Source organism: Schistocerca cancellata, chromosome 5, assembly GCF_023864275.1.
Source record: "Schistocerca cancellata isolate TAMUIC-IGC-003103 chromosome 5, iqSchCanc2.1, whole genome shotgun sequence".
Lineage (NCBI taxonomy): Eukaryota > Metazoa > Arthropoda > Insecta > Orthoptera > Acrididae > Schistocerca > Schistocerca cancellata.
Window position 1 is genome coordinate 574,374,478 of NC_064630.1, and position 15,903 is coordinate 574,390,380.

Consider the following 15,903-nt stretch of genomic DNA (forward strand, 5'->3'; position numbering starts at 1 on the left):
AATCTCCTGGCACAAAGTTTTCTGGTAGTTTCTTTGTGTAAAATGTACCGTGCCCTTTTTCTTGATGTGCCAGTGACGTCATGTATTTCATACAGTTTTCCTGTACTGCCATTTTCCAGTCCAATGAGTAGAGCGGGCTGTTTTAGAACCAGCCATTTATAGTCGCCGTTCCGCGCGGAAGGGTTCCCAATTGTAAATAAATTTTTAATTGTCTGTCATCCAGTAACGCACTGATTTTTTTTCACTTTGACTTTTGGTACTTCTTACAAGCTTTCAGCTTCGGATGAATTCTCGTTGTCATAAACGTCCGGAACAAAGCATTTTACGACGACACGGTAATTCAGTTGATAGATGTTAATGGAACACCCAATGACTATAAAATGCCAGATCAACTGATGTACTCCATAGACAGGATTCAAATTATTACGCAACAATTACCAACATAACGGAGGGAAAATTTTGTTGCTGTAATCATCTCTAGTTCTCGTATGATCACTGGTCCGTGAAATATTTCGCCCTATTAAAAGCATTTGGATCATCCATCTGATTTTCAGCTGCATCAACGTCGTAACTGCACTTCGTTTCTTATGCTCCATATTAATCTAAAATATTTTAGTTTTTTGGAATGACCTGAATGATTATCTGGTGGTCCCAGGAACTAATTTATCCCAGACAATAAATCGTATGTCTACAAAGTTTGATTGTCATTGGTCCAAGTGTTCCAAAACTATGCTTCACTTAATTCTTCCTACCGCCAGTTCCCACCCCTAGTGTTAAATGTCCGTAAGATCTTCCACAATCATTCTAACAAACCCTAAAAATATGGATCAACACACCTACCGTTAGTTTTTCCGCGATTCCACGTCATGCTCTTCAACTCCCGCACACCACTTCTGATGATGCTAGGGATGTCCCAAAATTTATTTTGCCAGGTAGTAAGTCTTGTACATACCAGATTCAGTTTGAGATGTCCGCGCGTTTCATAGCTACACTTGAATATACTCACTTCCCTAGCTCCAGTGTTGCAGTCTTCATCTGGGGATTTATTTTACGAAGCAAGGATCCCCCTCCATGAGACACTGGCATCTGCCAAACTGTCACAACTATGATAGTTCCTTTAAATCTGAATGGGCTGAAATTTAATGCTTCAGCATCCTCCATTCCTCATACAGTCAAAGCGGTTCTTGCAATTTTAACTGGGAAAACTGATTCAACAACAAAATTAAACTATTTGCGGTTTGTTTCCTTGTATCTGCCTTTTTGTTAATGTACCTATCCCACTATAATACGTTACATATTAAGTGTGTCCATTTCGTGGGAACCAGACTCTGATTGACGGAAGACAGGCTGACTTAACATCCACCACCACCACCACCACCACCACCACCACAACCACCAAAATCAATTTTGGGTCAGGTGGCACAGTAATTATGGGGCTGTACTAGTGTTCGGAAGGATGCTGGTTCTCTAATTCCTATGCGGCCATTTAAATTAGGGTTTCCCTTAATATGTCCAAATCGCTTAATGTGAGTGCTCGGATGGTTTCTTTGAAAGAGCGCGGCCATTTCCTTCTGCATCCTTCCCCAATCGCGCCATGTACTCAAAAGTCTCTAATGACGACATTGTCGACGGGGTTCTTCACCTTAATCTTCATTATTTCCTACCTGCCTTCAAACTGAACACTGAGAAGTCACAGGTGATAGTTGCAATGCACCGAAAGAGGGTCAATATTCCTCCCATTCATCTTTATGGTACTACGTTGCCCTGTTAAACGATCGGTGCAAACGGTTGGATGACCATAAAAAAAATAGGCAGAATGCGCTGTCACAGAACGCAGACACACTCTCCTCTAGATGCAACCAAAAAATTCTAGGAAAATATTTCCATCTAAAATAAAACTAATCCCAGACTTGAAGTTTCCACTAAGTCTTGTTGGATGAAGACAGTAGAAGGAAACTTGCAGAAGTCTCGAGGACTCACGAATTCTTGGGTAAGATGTGGGTAATATGTATTGATAGTTCACGTGAGTTCTGCCTATGCCCGGATGGGTTGAATAGGACTGGTTAAACGTCGTGTTTTTACAAGTTCTGTTCTGTCCATAGATTCTTTAGCCACTGAACTTCTTAACAAGTCTCCTCACACAAAAACACTTACCACAGATTCATAACTGCAATACAAAATCCAACGTCTTGGATGTACCCATGCGTATACAAAGTGGTCAAGAACAGTCTGAAAAGACTGTTGCAGGGAAGGTTGTGCTGAGAAATAATTCGGAAAAGAATTAGATATTTTGTGTCGTTTCCGAGTTAATTAGCACCGAATTTAGCGTATCAGGCCGTTAAATGCGCATATTCAAGTGGTCCGCCAGATACAGTTAGTGTCAGTTGCTCTCATAGCGTAGATGTTACCTCACCAGAGTGCTGAGCCTTTGGCTCAGGTTCTATCCTCACTACCGTCCTGTGTCCAATTTTTGTCTGTTTCTTGTTTGGTTTAGGAAACCAAACGAAGGACACGTTTGGCGACACCGGGCTGCTCGAATTTGTGCGTTCAATGGCCAGACTGGCTAACTTCAATACTAGTTAACTAAGAAACGGTGCAACGTATCGAATTTTTTCCCTTAACAATTATTTTTCAGCACAGCCTACGCTGCAACACCATTACATGCTTTTGACTGTTTATGACCATGCCACACATCTTTCTATACGACTGTCGAACAGTCTGCGTCTAAACCAAAGCCACTCTGCTCTCGTCAGATGATGATGATCCAACATCAAACAAATGCCTCCCAATGTCAACGGTGTCAGTGTTCTGCAATCATCCAGTTTTTGTCCTTTGCTTACTTGCATCACCTTTTCTGCTAATGTCTCCCTACTATTTTTTTCGTTTTTCCGGACCAATTAACTTCTAGATTCATCGGTAATGCTGCCTCGCTTTTTTCATAACTCACATTTGTCAGGAAAGTTGTCTGACGAGAAATGTGCTTACCACGATATAAAAAGCGTCAGAATGGAATTGATTAGCAATCAACAATTGTACACACACGATACGGACGGTACCAACGCAACTTGTATAGTACATAGTAAAAACTTGTTCATATGCGCCCCATCCCGATTGTTTCACAATGCGGCGCAATTTAACAGGAAATTTTGATAAAATAAACGAAACGAGTACAAAATAACAATTATGTGTTTCTCCCATACGCGTTTCGAGGGTTTACACCCTAATCTTCAATTGGGTCAGTGACTTAAATTACATTTTTGTTCCCCCAGGGGCCTCACGGTTCTTCCGTGAATTCGTGCGTGGCGCACATGGGACCCTGAGCTGTTGCCGCACATTCCCTGGATACATTTCATTGGCCCTGCCCCCCCCCCCCCCCCATCCTCGCTCCTCCACCGCTCTCCCCTCCTCCCCCTCTCAGTGTTTTGAGTTACGTCAACCTGGCTGTCCACTTGGTTCCCTGTATTGCTTGCAATTTTGTTGCTCCTGGCTGTTCTTTCATTCTTTTTGGCCGTTAGGTACCCGCTTGAAGTCTGACCTCTACGTATAAATATTCTGTTGTAAGTATGAACCATTAGGGGAAGAACTCCCTCCCTAGTGTCTACGGTGTGCATTCCTCTCCCCATGCCTTCCCCCTCATTCTTCCCTGCCGTGGTCCCCCCTCCACCCTGCTAGGTCACCAGCACGTGTAGCCAGTCTATGTTCCTACGAAAAATCACTCCCTGGACTATATTTAGAGATTGGTGAGGAGTAATAGACACAGACATTGCCAAGACAATCGCTGTTTTGCACTCGTCTGGCTGAGCCCTCTGACAACACAGGAATCACAATACTGATACCTGAGCTGTTCCCTCCCTGTGTATGCTGAGGAGAGGTTTCTTGTCTTTCTGGAGCATCAGAACTCCTGGCGACGGCAGCTGTGCCAGGCAGCTCTTGCTGCGGCTGGGTGGCGCCCATGGGGAGAGTCCCTGATCAGAGTGGTGGTATCAGGGAGGATGCTTTTCACATGAAGTGTATCAAGCTACAAAAATCTGGCTGTTCTCAAATGGTTGTCTCTGCGAATGGTGAAGAATCATTGAATGTTACTTCACATGACTCGGCAGCCTTCCCTTCCCTGCTACACCGTGGGAGGAGGTCCAGGCTCGCCATCCTGGGATGAATCACTTTCCCCACTATCTCGTTTGTATGAGGACAGACAGGGACACTTTCACTGTCCTTGTTTTTTGTGGAGACTATTGAGGACAAGTTTGGTTAAGTGGAGTCTCTCAGTAAGATGCAGTCAGGTTCCCTGTTGATCAAAGCTGCTTCTGCGCCCAAACTGCAGCTCTTCATGCTTGCGATTGTCTTGGCAATGTCCCTGTGTATATTACTCCTTGCCAATCTCTAAATATGGTCCAGAGAGTGATTTTTCATAGGAACCTCATCCTGCAAATTGATTATCTCTGGATTAATCTCGAGTGACGAGGCATTAATTTTGTTCATTGTGTGCAGAAGGGTCGCAAAGACAGCTGCACTGATGCCAGTGGCCACATTCTGGCTTTTGAGAAGGATACACTCCCAGAGAAGGTCAATGTTGTGTGCTAAAGATGTGACGTGAAGCTGTACATCCCACCACCCGTGAGGTGCTTTTGGTGCTTGCACTTTGGGGATATGTCTTTGCACTGTATGGTGGACCACCTGTATGGTGACTGGACAGCCACTCCAGGAGGGAAGCCCTTGTTCCACCTCTTCTTGCTCTCCAGATTGCCCAGCTTACAAGAGAGTAGTTCCAAGATTACAAGTCCCTGGATCACCTGTCTTATGCTGATGCTTGCCAATAATATGAGACGCCATCCAGTGTCACTTTCTTCAACTTTTCCCCTCTATTACCTCCTTTTCCCTCCTACCTCTTCCTTACCCTAGCCTCATCCCCCTCTCCTCCTTCCCTGCAGTTCCCATGACCTCCCTCTGGGAATCTCTCCTCCTCCCCAGCTGAAGAAGTGGCCCCCCTTCCTCGGCACCTGCTGATGGAAGGAGTCACCCTGGGACCTCTCTCCCCGGCATCTCTCAGGCCAGAAGCCTGCCATCACAGCTCAGCCATGAGACACACCATCTTTCTGTTCTGGATCTTGCAGAAGCCTGTACTCCCTCTGTGCCCTGCCCTCTGCTACCTCCAAAAGAGAAGAAGAAATGTAAGTCCCAGGACAAGAGCCCCCTGGTGCCCCTGGAGATGCCATCTGCCCCCCCCCCCCCCCTTGCAATCTGATATCTTATTGACAGATGTTACCCCATTGCATTCGGTGCTGACCACTGACAAAGTGACATGACCCCCTCTGAGCTTCTTTATGTCTAACTGGGGCTCTGGCCACACAATAATCCAGTGGAATTGCAATGGATTCTATTGTCACCTACCGGAAATACATCTTGTTTCCTCCTATTCTGCATTCTGTCTTGCTCTTCAAGAAACATAAAACTGTGATGACCGCTCTCCAATGTTTTGTGGTTATCGGGTGTTCTGCCATAACTGTGCAGGCCCTGGGATAGGATCTGGAGGGGCTGCACTTTGGTTCATTCTGATGTCATTAGTGACTGGATCCCCCTCATGCCAACCTGGAAGCAATAGTGATTAGACTGCAAACGACTCCAGCAATCACCATTTGCAATGTCTACCTCCTTCCAGGTAGGCCACTTCCTTCTGGTGACTTGTGTGCCTTAATACAGCAATTCCCACCCTGTTTCTCCTCCTCAGGGACTTCAGTGTGCACATCATCCTGTGTGGGGGGAGTGCCACTTTGACAGGTAGAGATCTCCTAACTTCCCAGTTTATAATAGACTTTGTGTCTCCTCAATGATGGTTTCCCTATCCACTTTAGTGCTGCTCGTGGCATCTTTACTGCTATCGATATCATGATCTCCTCCCCTGATCTTGTGGCATCCCTATATTGGTCACCCCATGATCTTTATGATAGTGACCACTTTCCAGTGGTTGTATTGTCCCCCTCCTACTGCCAGACACAGGTCCCACATTCGGATTCCACTAGGCAAGTTGGCCTTTATATACCTCTGCTGTGCACTTAAACACCTCTCTTGAATTGCATTGATGTGGTCATGCAGGGCATCTCTGACACTATTCTTCATGCTGCTGGCACTGTTGTCTCCCCTATCCACAGGTCTCCCTCATTGTCGCCCAGTACTGTGGTGGACCAGAGATGTAGCAGTTGCTGTCCAGGACTGCTGACCGGCACTGGAGGGGTTTGAATGACACCCATCACAGACCACCCTCCTCACTTTTAAGTGTCTCTGTGCTAAGATTCATTACCTAATTAAGCAGAGTAAAAAGAAATGCTGGGAGCACTATGTTTCCTTCCTGAGGATGTATGCCTGTTCCTCACTGATCTGGCCCAAGCTCCATAGCCTTCTGGGCTGCCATGGACAATCAACTGTCCAGGGTGCTCTGTGCACTGATTCACTGGTCCTTGCAGAACACCTCTTGACACACTTTGCGGTGGCATTGGTGTCCTCTTCCTGTCCTGCTACCTTTCTCTGGGAGAAATGCCGATTTGAACAGGCCCCCCTCTGTTTCAACCCACACGATGCTGATCCCTATAATGAACTGTTCACTGAATGGTAATTCTTGCAGGTTCTTACCTTTTCACATAAGATGGCCCCAGGCCCAGATTTCATCTACTCAGGGTCTTCAATTGAATTTGCCTCATGTGTGCTTTCCTGTTGAAATGGCAGGACAGTATAGTTATCCCTGACCTTAAGCCCAGGAAGAATGCAACGTCTCTTGATGCCCAATTAGCCTGACATACCTCACTTCGTAAACTGCATGAGAGGATGATTAGCCTCGATCTCCGGACCTTTTGTCCCCGTATCAGTGTGGCTTCTGGGAAGGTTGATCTCCAACTGACTATTTACGCAGACTGGAAACAGCAATCCGGCATGCTTTTATTAAATGCCAGCACCTTGTTATGGTCTTCTTAGACCTGCATAAGGTTTACGACACAGCTTGGCACCATCACATGACTGGGGCTTTCCCAGCACCCTTCTGATGTTTATCAACGAGTTTTTATCCCTTCAGCTCTTCCAGGTTTGACTTGGCACTTCACTCAGCACCCCTCAGATTTACGAGAATGGTATACCAAAGGGTCCTGTGTTGTCACACTCATCTTCATAGCCATCAATGGGCTTGTAACCTCTGTTGGGCCTCTGGTTACCCCCACATTGTCTGTAGATTTTTACATCTGATGCAGCTACCACTCGGTAGCATCTGCTGAGTGCCGGCTCCAAGGTGCGATCCTATAGACACCTGTATGGGCTGTCTCCCATGGCTTTGTTTGCTCCCGGCAAAACAAGGGTTATGCATTTTTGTCGTTGACCTGTAGTACAACCTGACCAGAACTTTAAGTGACAAGCTCAATCTTGTATAGGTTTCTGGGGCCTTATTTTTGATAAAAAGCTGATGTGGCTGCCCCGTATTCATCACCTGAAGACTATGTGCATGTGCATGTGGAAGCTTAATTCTCTCTCTCTGCCTCCTTACCCACACGTCTTGGGTTGCAGACCGTGCTACTCTTTCCCATCTTTACCGTGCTCTGGTCTTGACCAGAATAGATTATGCTAGTCAGGTTTATGGCTCAGCTGCTCCTTCCAGTGTGAAAATACTTGACCCTGTTCACCATTGTGGGGTGCGTCTCGCTACTGGTGTCTTTTGCACTAGTCCTGTTGAGTCTCCTCGTAGAAGTGGGGATTCCCCCCCTACCAATAAGACGGAGCCAACTCCTGGTTCTTATGCTATCATAATTCACCAGTTCCCTGACCATCCCATGTACCCTGTCCTCTTTGCAAACAAGGGATGACTCCCTCCTGATCACTACTCACAGGTGGGATTGCCAGTTAGGATGTGTCTTGTTTCCCTCTGTCAGGATCTCCACTCACTGGAAAGCATCCCATGTATTTCCTCCAATACGCTATCTCCTCCCTTCCCCCTTTTGGATGGTGCCTAGACAATGGATTAGCACTGACCTATTCCAGGGTCCTAAGATCTGTTGCTATATGGTTTTCCAGCGTCTTGTACATTGTATCCTTGCAGAGTTCCAGGATGTCATCATCATCTACACTGATAGTTATAAGATTATAGATAAGGCGGGATAGGCTTTCAGATCTCCTACTGGCTTAGAACACCATTTATTGCTGGGATCATGTAGTGTGTTCACAGCAGAGTTACTAGCCATCAACAGGGCCCTCCATTTTGTTTCTCAGGCTGCCCTCCACAGTGTGTTGCTGTGTACAGTCGATGAGCAGCTTGCAGGCTATCGACCAATGTTACTCTCATCAGTCTTTGGTTTCTGTTATCCATGACTACCTCCCTGCCCTTGGCCATGCCACCTGCCTAATTGTCTTTCTCTGGGTCCCAAGTCATGTGGGCATCCCAGGAAATTAACTGGCTGACCATTTGGCTAGAGGAGCAGATACCCTCCAATCCAGCTGTGGCTATGCGGACTTACATCAAATATATCTTTCCACAAAAGTGGAAAGACACCTAGTGTGCTACTGCACATGGTAATGAACTATGCATGATCAAGGAGACTACTGTTGTTTGGTGCTCTTCCTTCCACTCTTCTTGGAACGAGTCCACTGTCTTATGCCATCTACACATTGGTCACACCAGGTTTGCTCATTGTTTCCTCTTTTGCAACAAACCAACCCCCCCCCCCCCCCACAATGTGATTGTGGAGCCCGCCTGATGGTATCCCATATATTGGTGGAATGTCCCCTTCATACTGAGTATGGTCTTGCAGATTCCTTAAATTTAATATTAGCAGATGATTCATGGATGGTTGAACTGGTCCTCAGTTTCCCTCCCAGAGCAGGACCAGGGTGGTTGTGGTTGGGGCCCCTATATATGTTGTCCTGGCCTCGGACCCATGACCACTCCCCTTGCAAATGCCGCTCTTTTATCCCTCTGTTTACCCAGCTTTTAGATTGGGCTACCCTTCTGTATCATCTCGTGTGTGTGTGTGTTTTGACTTCCTCATTCTTATAGTTTGACTCTTCTGACTGGATCCCCCACACTTTTAGCAGATCCCCTCTCTTCTGTGCACAACTTCGGAATTGTGGGACTGATGACCCTGCTATTTAGTCCCATAACTTCCTTTAATTAATTAGTCAATCAATCATTACATTTTTGTACCCTGGATGTAGCCAGTTGCCAGTATACACTCTGGAATTTTTGTTGTTTGGTATGGATGTGCCATCTAAATATGAAAATGTGTGTAATGAGCCTCAATGTTCTTTCTGCTGGAACATCTTCAAAATGGAATGGTAAATTATACTGATGTAAAGAGGAGGAGAAGATACTGAGCAAGAGTCAATTATTCACAGTACTGCTTTGAATATATACTATCAAGGCTCTAAACCTGTCATGAGTATTGCACCGTTCAGTCTGCCATTCAGGTGGCCCATTCATGACTGCATCAAAGTTATGACACTAAATATTTAACTTCGAATCTGTCTCAGGTTGTGATGTAGACTGTCTGTGCGCGTCTGTCTGTGCGCGTCTGTCTGTGCGCGTCTGTCTGTGCGCGTCTGTCTGTGCGCGTCTGTCTGTGCGCGTCTGTCTGTGCGCGTCTGTCTGTGCGCGTCTGTCTGTGCGCGTCTGTCTGTGCGCGTCTGTCTGTGCGCGTCTGTCTGTGCGCGTCTGTCTGTGCGCGTCTGTCTGTGCGCGTCTGTCTGTGCGCGTCTGTCTGTGCGCGTCTGTCTGTGCGCGTCTGTCTGTGCGCGTCTGTCTGTGCGCGTCTGTCTGTGCGCGTCTGTCTGTGCGCGTCTGTCTGTGCGCGTCTGTCTGTGCGCGTCTGTCTGTGCGCGTCTGTCTGTGCGCGTCTGTCTGTGCGCGTCTGTCTGTGCGCGTCTGTCTGTGCGCGTCTGTCTGTGCGCGTCTGTCTGTGCGCGTCTGTCTGTGCGCGTCTGTCTGTGCGCGTCTGTCTGTGCGCGTCTGTCTGTGCGCGTCTGTCTGTGCGCGTCTGTCTGTGCGCGTCTGTCTGTGCGCGTCTGTCTGTGCGCGTCTGTCTGTGCGCGTCTGTCTGTGCGCGTCTGTCTGTGCGCGTCTGTCTGTGCGCGTCTGTCTGTGCGCGTCTGTCTGTGCGCGTCTGTCTGTGCGCGTCTGTCTGTGCGCGTCTGTCTGTGCGCGTCTGTCTGTGCGCGTCTGTCTGTGCGCGTCTGTCTGTGCGCGTCTGTCTGTGCGCGTCTGTCTGTGCGCGTCTGTCTGTGCGCGTCTGTCTGTGCGCGTCTGTCTGTGCGCGTCTGTCTGTGCGCGTCTGTCTGTGCGCGTCTGTCTGTGCGCGTCTGTCTGTGCGCGTCTGTCTGTGCGCGTCTGTCTGTGCGCGTCTGTCTGTGCGCGTCTGTCTGTGCGCGTCTGTCTGTGCGCGTCTGTCTGTGCGCGTCTGTCTGTGCGCGTCTGTCTGTGCGCGTCTGTCTGTGCGCGTCTGTCTGTGCGCGTCTGTCTGTGCGCGTCTGTCTGTGCGCGTCTGTCTGTGCGCGTCTGTCTGTGCGCGTCTGTCTGTGCGCGTCTGTCTGTGCGCGTCTGTCTGTGCGCGTCTGTCTGTGCGCGTCTGTCTGTGCGCGTCTGTCTGTGCGCGTCTGTCTGTGCGCGTCTGTCTGTGCGCGTCTGTCTGTGCGCGTCTGTCTGTGCGCGTCTGTCTGTGCGCGTCTGTCTGTGCGCGTCTGTCTGTGCGCGTCTGTCTGTGCGCGTCTGTCTGTGCGCGTCTGTCTGTGCGCGTCTGTCTGTGCGCGTCTGTCTGTGCGCGTCTGTCTGTGCGCGTCTGTCTGTGCGCGTCTGTCTGTGCGCGTCTGTCTGTGCGCGTCTGTCTGTGCGCGTCTGTCTGTGCGCGTCTGTCTGTGCGCGTCTGTCTGTGCGCGTCTGTCTGTGCGCGTCTGTCTGTGCGCGTCTGTCTGTGCGCGTCTGTCTGTGCGCGTCTGTCTGTGCGCGTCTGTCTGTGCGCGTCTGTCTGTGCGCGTCTGTCTGTGCGCGTCTGTCTGTGCGCGTCTGTCTGTGCGCGTCTGTCTGTGCGCGTCTGTCTGTGCGCGTCTGTCTGTGCGCGTCTGTCTGTGCGCGTCTGTCTGTGCGCGTCTGTCTGTGCGCGTCTGTCTGTGCGCGTCTGTCTGTGCGCGTCTGTCTGTGCGCGTCTGTCTGTGCGCGTCTGTCTGTGCGCGTCTGTCTGTGCGCGTCTGTCTGTGCGCGTCTGTCTGTGCGCGTCTGTCTGTGCGCGTCTGTCTGTGCGCGTCTGTCTGTGCGCGTCTGTCTGTGCGCGTCTGTCTGTGCGCGTCTGTCTGTGCGCGTCTGTCTGTGCGCGTCTGTCTGTGCGCGTCTGTCTGTGCGCGTCTGTCTGTGCGCGTCTGTCTGTGCGCGTCTGTCTGTGCGCGTCTGTCTGTGCGCGTCTGTCTGTGCGCGTCTGTCTGTGCGCGTCTGTCTGTGCGCGTCTGTCTGTGCGCGTCTGTCTGTGCGCGTCTGTCTGTGCGCGTCTGTCTGTGCGCGTCTGTCTGTGCGCGTCTGTCTGTGCGCGTCTGTCTGTGCGCGTCTGTCTGTGCGCGTCTGTCTGTGCGCGTCTGTCTGTGCGCGTCTGTCTGTGCGCGTCTGTCTGTGCGCGTCTGTCTGTGCGCGTCTGTCTGTGCGCGTCTGTCTGTGCGCGTCTGTCTGTGCGCGTCTGTCTGTGCGCGTCTGTCTGTGCGCGTCTGTCTGTGCGCGTCTGTCTGTGCGCGTCTGTCTGTGCGCGTCTGTCTGTGCGCGTCTGTCTGTGCGCGTCTGTCTGTGCGCGTCTGTCTGTGCGCGTCTGTCTGTGCGCGTCTGTCTGTGCGCGTCTGTCTGTGCGCGTCTGTCTGTGCGCGTCTGTCTGTGCGCGTCTGTCTGTGCGCGTCTGTCTGTGCGCGTCTGTCTGTGCGCGTCTGTCTGTGCGCGTCTGTCTGTGCGCGTCTGTCTGTGCGCGTCTGTCTGTGCGCGTCTGTCTGTGCGCGTCTGTCTGTGCGCGTCTGTCTGTGCGCGTCTGTCTGTGCGCGTCTGTCTGTGCGCGTCTGTCTGTGCGCGTCTGTCTGTGCGCGTCTGTCTGTGCGCGTCTGTCTGTGCGCGTCTGTCTGTGCGCGTCTGTCTGTGCGCGTCTGTCTGTGCGCGTCTGTCTGTGCGCGTCTGTCTGTGCGCGTCTGTCTGTGCGCGTCTGTCTGTGCGCGTCTGTCTGTGCGCGTCTGTCTGTGCGCGTCTGTGTGTGCGCGTCTGTGTGTGCGCGTCTGTGTGTGCGCGTCTGTGTGTGCGCGTCTGTCTGTGCGCGTCTGTCTGTGCGCGTCTGTCTGTGCGCGTCTGTCTGTGCGCGTCTGTCTGTGCGCGTCTGTCTGTGCGCGTCTGTCTGTGCGCGTCTGTCTGTGCGCGTCTGTCTGTGCGCGTCGCCCCAGTGTGGTGAAGGCAGCTGTGGTAAACTCCTGTGGTGTTGAGGGCTAGGATAGACCTCCTGCAACTCTTGCCTGCTGCCTGTGGTAAGAAGTGACTAAAAGGACTCCTATACATAGTCATGCTTTCACATTGATGATTTCACTATTATCGCCGCACGGAATTAGCCATGCGGTCTAAGGCACAGCAGTCGTGGACTGTGCAGCTGGTCCCGGCGGAGGTTGGAGTCCTCCCTCGGGCGTGGGTGTGCGTGTTTGTCCTTACGATAATTTAGTTTAAGTAGTGTGTAAGCTTAGGGACTGATGACCTTAGCAGTTAAGTCCCATAAGATTTCACACACATTTGAAATTCACTATTATCAGGCCAATCATCAGTATTAGCTCGCCTGACAACCTCTCCTTCAACATTATAGCTGAATTATTTATTCAGCACTTTCAGGGTTTCATTTCAACTTTTCTAAATTTTTTACAGAATTGTGGGCTCTTTGAGGAATTACTGTCATGGAGCATAGTCTGTCCACTGGGCACTGTGATCAAATGCACCTACTATTAAAGTGGATTTATGTTCGCACTTGACATTCAGTGCAGTACCCAATCTCTCGTGTCTCGCAGCAGCTTGGACAACCACCTCTCATCCCTGTTGCTGCGAGGAGATCATTTTAGCTATGTTGTGTATTGGACCTTTTTTTTTTCCATCTGTGCTCATTGCCCTCAACCTTACTGTTCACCTTTTCCTTATGGAATGCCCCGTTTTTAGCCACTTACATTCTCATTTATGTTTGCCATCTGAGTTATTGGCTATTTTAGCGAATGATGCATGGGCTGTCAACTGAGTTTTGCTTTTTATCTGTCGTAGGAATATGGCAAAGGACATTTAATCTTTAGTTCAGGTCCTCCATTGTCTCTATGGTGTACTTTATGGACCTTTTCCAAAGTCATTGTCTTTAGCTGTCGGTCCTGTCAATTGGGCTTAACATGAAGTCATTTTTAACTCCTTTTTTGTCTTCATGTTCTAGGGTTCTGACATGAGTGCAAGTAACCCTTGCTGTTTTTGTGCCCTAAAACAAAACAAAATGCAATCGCTCAAGGTTGTAGCCTCATGATGATGCAGGGAACAATTGTAAACGCCATTTATGCTGAGGATTAGATGCCTGTAAGATCCTGGGCACCAGGACTCCAAGTAATGGCTACTACAGTGTGCCAGGTAGCCTATGCCCTGGCGAGGTGGCTCCCACGGGAGGCACTTCTGTTGGAGTGGCATCATGGGGGATGATACATAATGAAATGGATCAAACTTACTCATACCGCTGGCTTTGACAACGCAGCTTTCTCAAGAAATAGGAAACATGATACAATACAGGGACTTGCAACCCCCTGGTATTTGTGTGTTTGACCAAACCATGGGATGGGTGTCAGGTGTGAAGAAATGTAGGTAGAAAGTTCTTGGTATGCTCCAGAACGGATGAGGAATCTCTTGCACAATGAAGCCACTGTTTTTCTTTGAAAATTCTGAGGTTAGGTTTGGAGAAGTTGCTGCTATTGAGAAATATTGTTACTAAAACGCTGAAAACTAAGCAATCATAGGAACTTCAGGCCTGTGGTAAGATTAAGGATATACAAATTTCCTCATAATAAACTTGGAAGGATTGAAGGATTCAACTTTCCTTGGGATCTAATATTGTAGACAAAGGACTGTGCTCTAACCTACAGTGGTGCAGAGTACATTTTGTCCCTCGTTGTCAGACAGGATAATAGGGTGGAAACAGGAGTTTTCACCTGTGACAAGTTGATGTGGTTATTACAGGTCAACTACGGGCAAACTGCATGAGGAAATTCAGTACTTTCAGATTTCTCAGCAACACCCCCTGGTGAGCAGACTGCACAGTTTTGTGATTCTATAAGTACAAAGCTGTGATCTTATCCCGTCTGGACTATGGATGCATAGCTCACAGATCAACAGCACCATCAGTATTGAGCCTGTTAGACCCTGTCTACCATAGTGGCACCTGAAACCTTCTGTAGAAGGCCCATAGACAACTTCCTGGTGAAAGCTTGTATTCCACCTCTGGAGGGTGGAGGCCAGCAACTATTGATGGACTATGCAATCACAGTCTGTTAGATACCTACCCATACCATGTTACATCACACTTTTTTGCAGTTGACAGTTTGAACATTAGCAAATTGCCCAAAAATAGGTAGATTTGTTGAGTGGGGGGTGGAGGAGATGTGTGAAACCTGTTGATTTAAAATGTATTGATAAAAAATCATCAAGATCGCAAATTTCCTTTACTGATTATCGGTTTCAATTCATTACTGAGCCATCTTCAGATTGGTCTAAATGTTTTTCAGTGTGTGACATTCATTACACCTCATGTTTTGTAGAGGTAAATTACTTTACTGCAACTTAACCTATAAAAATATGATGTGTAATTCATAAGTGTTGCACACTGAACATTATTTTAGATTGATATTAAGATGGTCCAATAACGAGCCGAAACTGATAATCAGTAAAGAAAATTCACTATTTTAACATAGGATTCTTATCTGCACATAAGTAGATCAGTGGGGGTATGACTGTAGGCTCTGTAACAAGGTCCTTCAGCTCCCACACCTTGTCCGTGTTCATAGTTTGTTGAATCCTGCCTAGTTGTCGAATATGGGGTGTCTAGTGGCTTACAGAGTGCATGCATAGATGCTGATTAGTCTTAATTTTAACACACACTTGGTGCAGAGGCTCTGTTCTCCTTAAAGCAACAGCAGCTTTTCTGTTCAGGAGGTGGTGGTAAAATAGGGATAAATGCATAACTGAGAGAAAAACCTGGCAGTTTTGACATGTTTGAGTGCAGACTGAAGTGCTCCTTCTTTTTACTTGCCATTAGCCAATTGTGCAATATTTAAGCAACATTCGACCTTATTTTGATTGGTAATTGGCTTCACTGCAGTAGCAATAAATTAGTTACATCACACTGGCTAAATTTGTGATGAAAAAATTGTATAAAATATTCCAAAAATAGCAATACTTAATTTTTAAAACAAAATTGAAGTCAGTCTAAAAGTGTTATCCTATGACTTTAGTGATCATGCATTTATTTGTCAATACTCAGGCAACCATTACAAAGACATAACTGAGGATCAACTGAACGAATGAATGAAATAGTAGTGATATGAAAACTGAGAGAGAATTGAGACCTATACCAACAACCACAATCATGATAGCATTTATAAGCTTTTAAGAATTCCAACATTTTTCATTGTTGTAAATTTAATTGCAGTTAATTGTCTCAAATTGTTTCTTAAGAGACTTCTTGTGATGGAATGTGATACTTTCATGTAAAATTGAGTTGTGATCTTTTACAAATCTAATCTTTCTGATACAAACATGATATTTTTTCTAAAGAGCTAAGTATTTCTTACAGAATTACCTAGTTATATTGTGCTTTGTCAGTTACACACACATATATCCAATATCACTTGTTAAATACAATCACAGTT

At 47.9% G+C, this 15,903-nt stretch overlaps 2 protein-coding genes across 2 annotated transcripts in view; one reads left to right on the forward strand and one right to left on the reverse strand.

Moving 5' to 3' along the window:
- Positions 1–15,903, forward strand: part of LOC126188189 (2-acylglycerol O-acyltransferase 2-like) — a 124,941-nt gene that overhangs the window by 63,320 nt on the left and 45,718 nt on the right. The gene's annotated exons all lie outside the window — the stretch shown is intronic.
- LOC126188684 (uncharacterized) lies at positions 9,495–12,535 on the reverse strand. The gene is made up of 2 exons (XM_049930291.1): positions 12,528–12,535; positions 9,495–12,444 (listed from the first exon to the last, which is right to left on the reverse strand). The coding sequence occupies exons 1-2, from the start codon at positions 12,533–12,535 to the stop codon at positions 9,495–9,497; spliced, it is 2,958 nt and encodes a 985-aa protein (XP_049786248.1).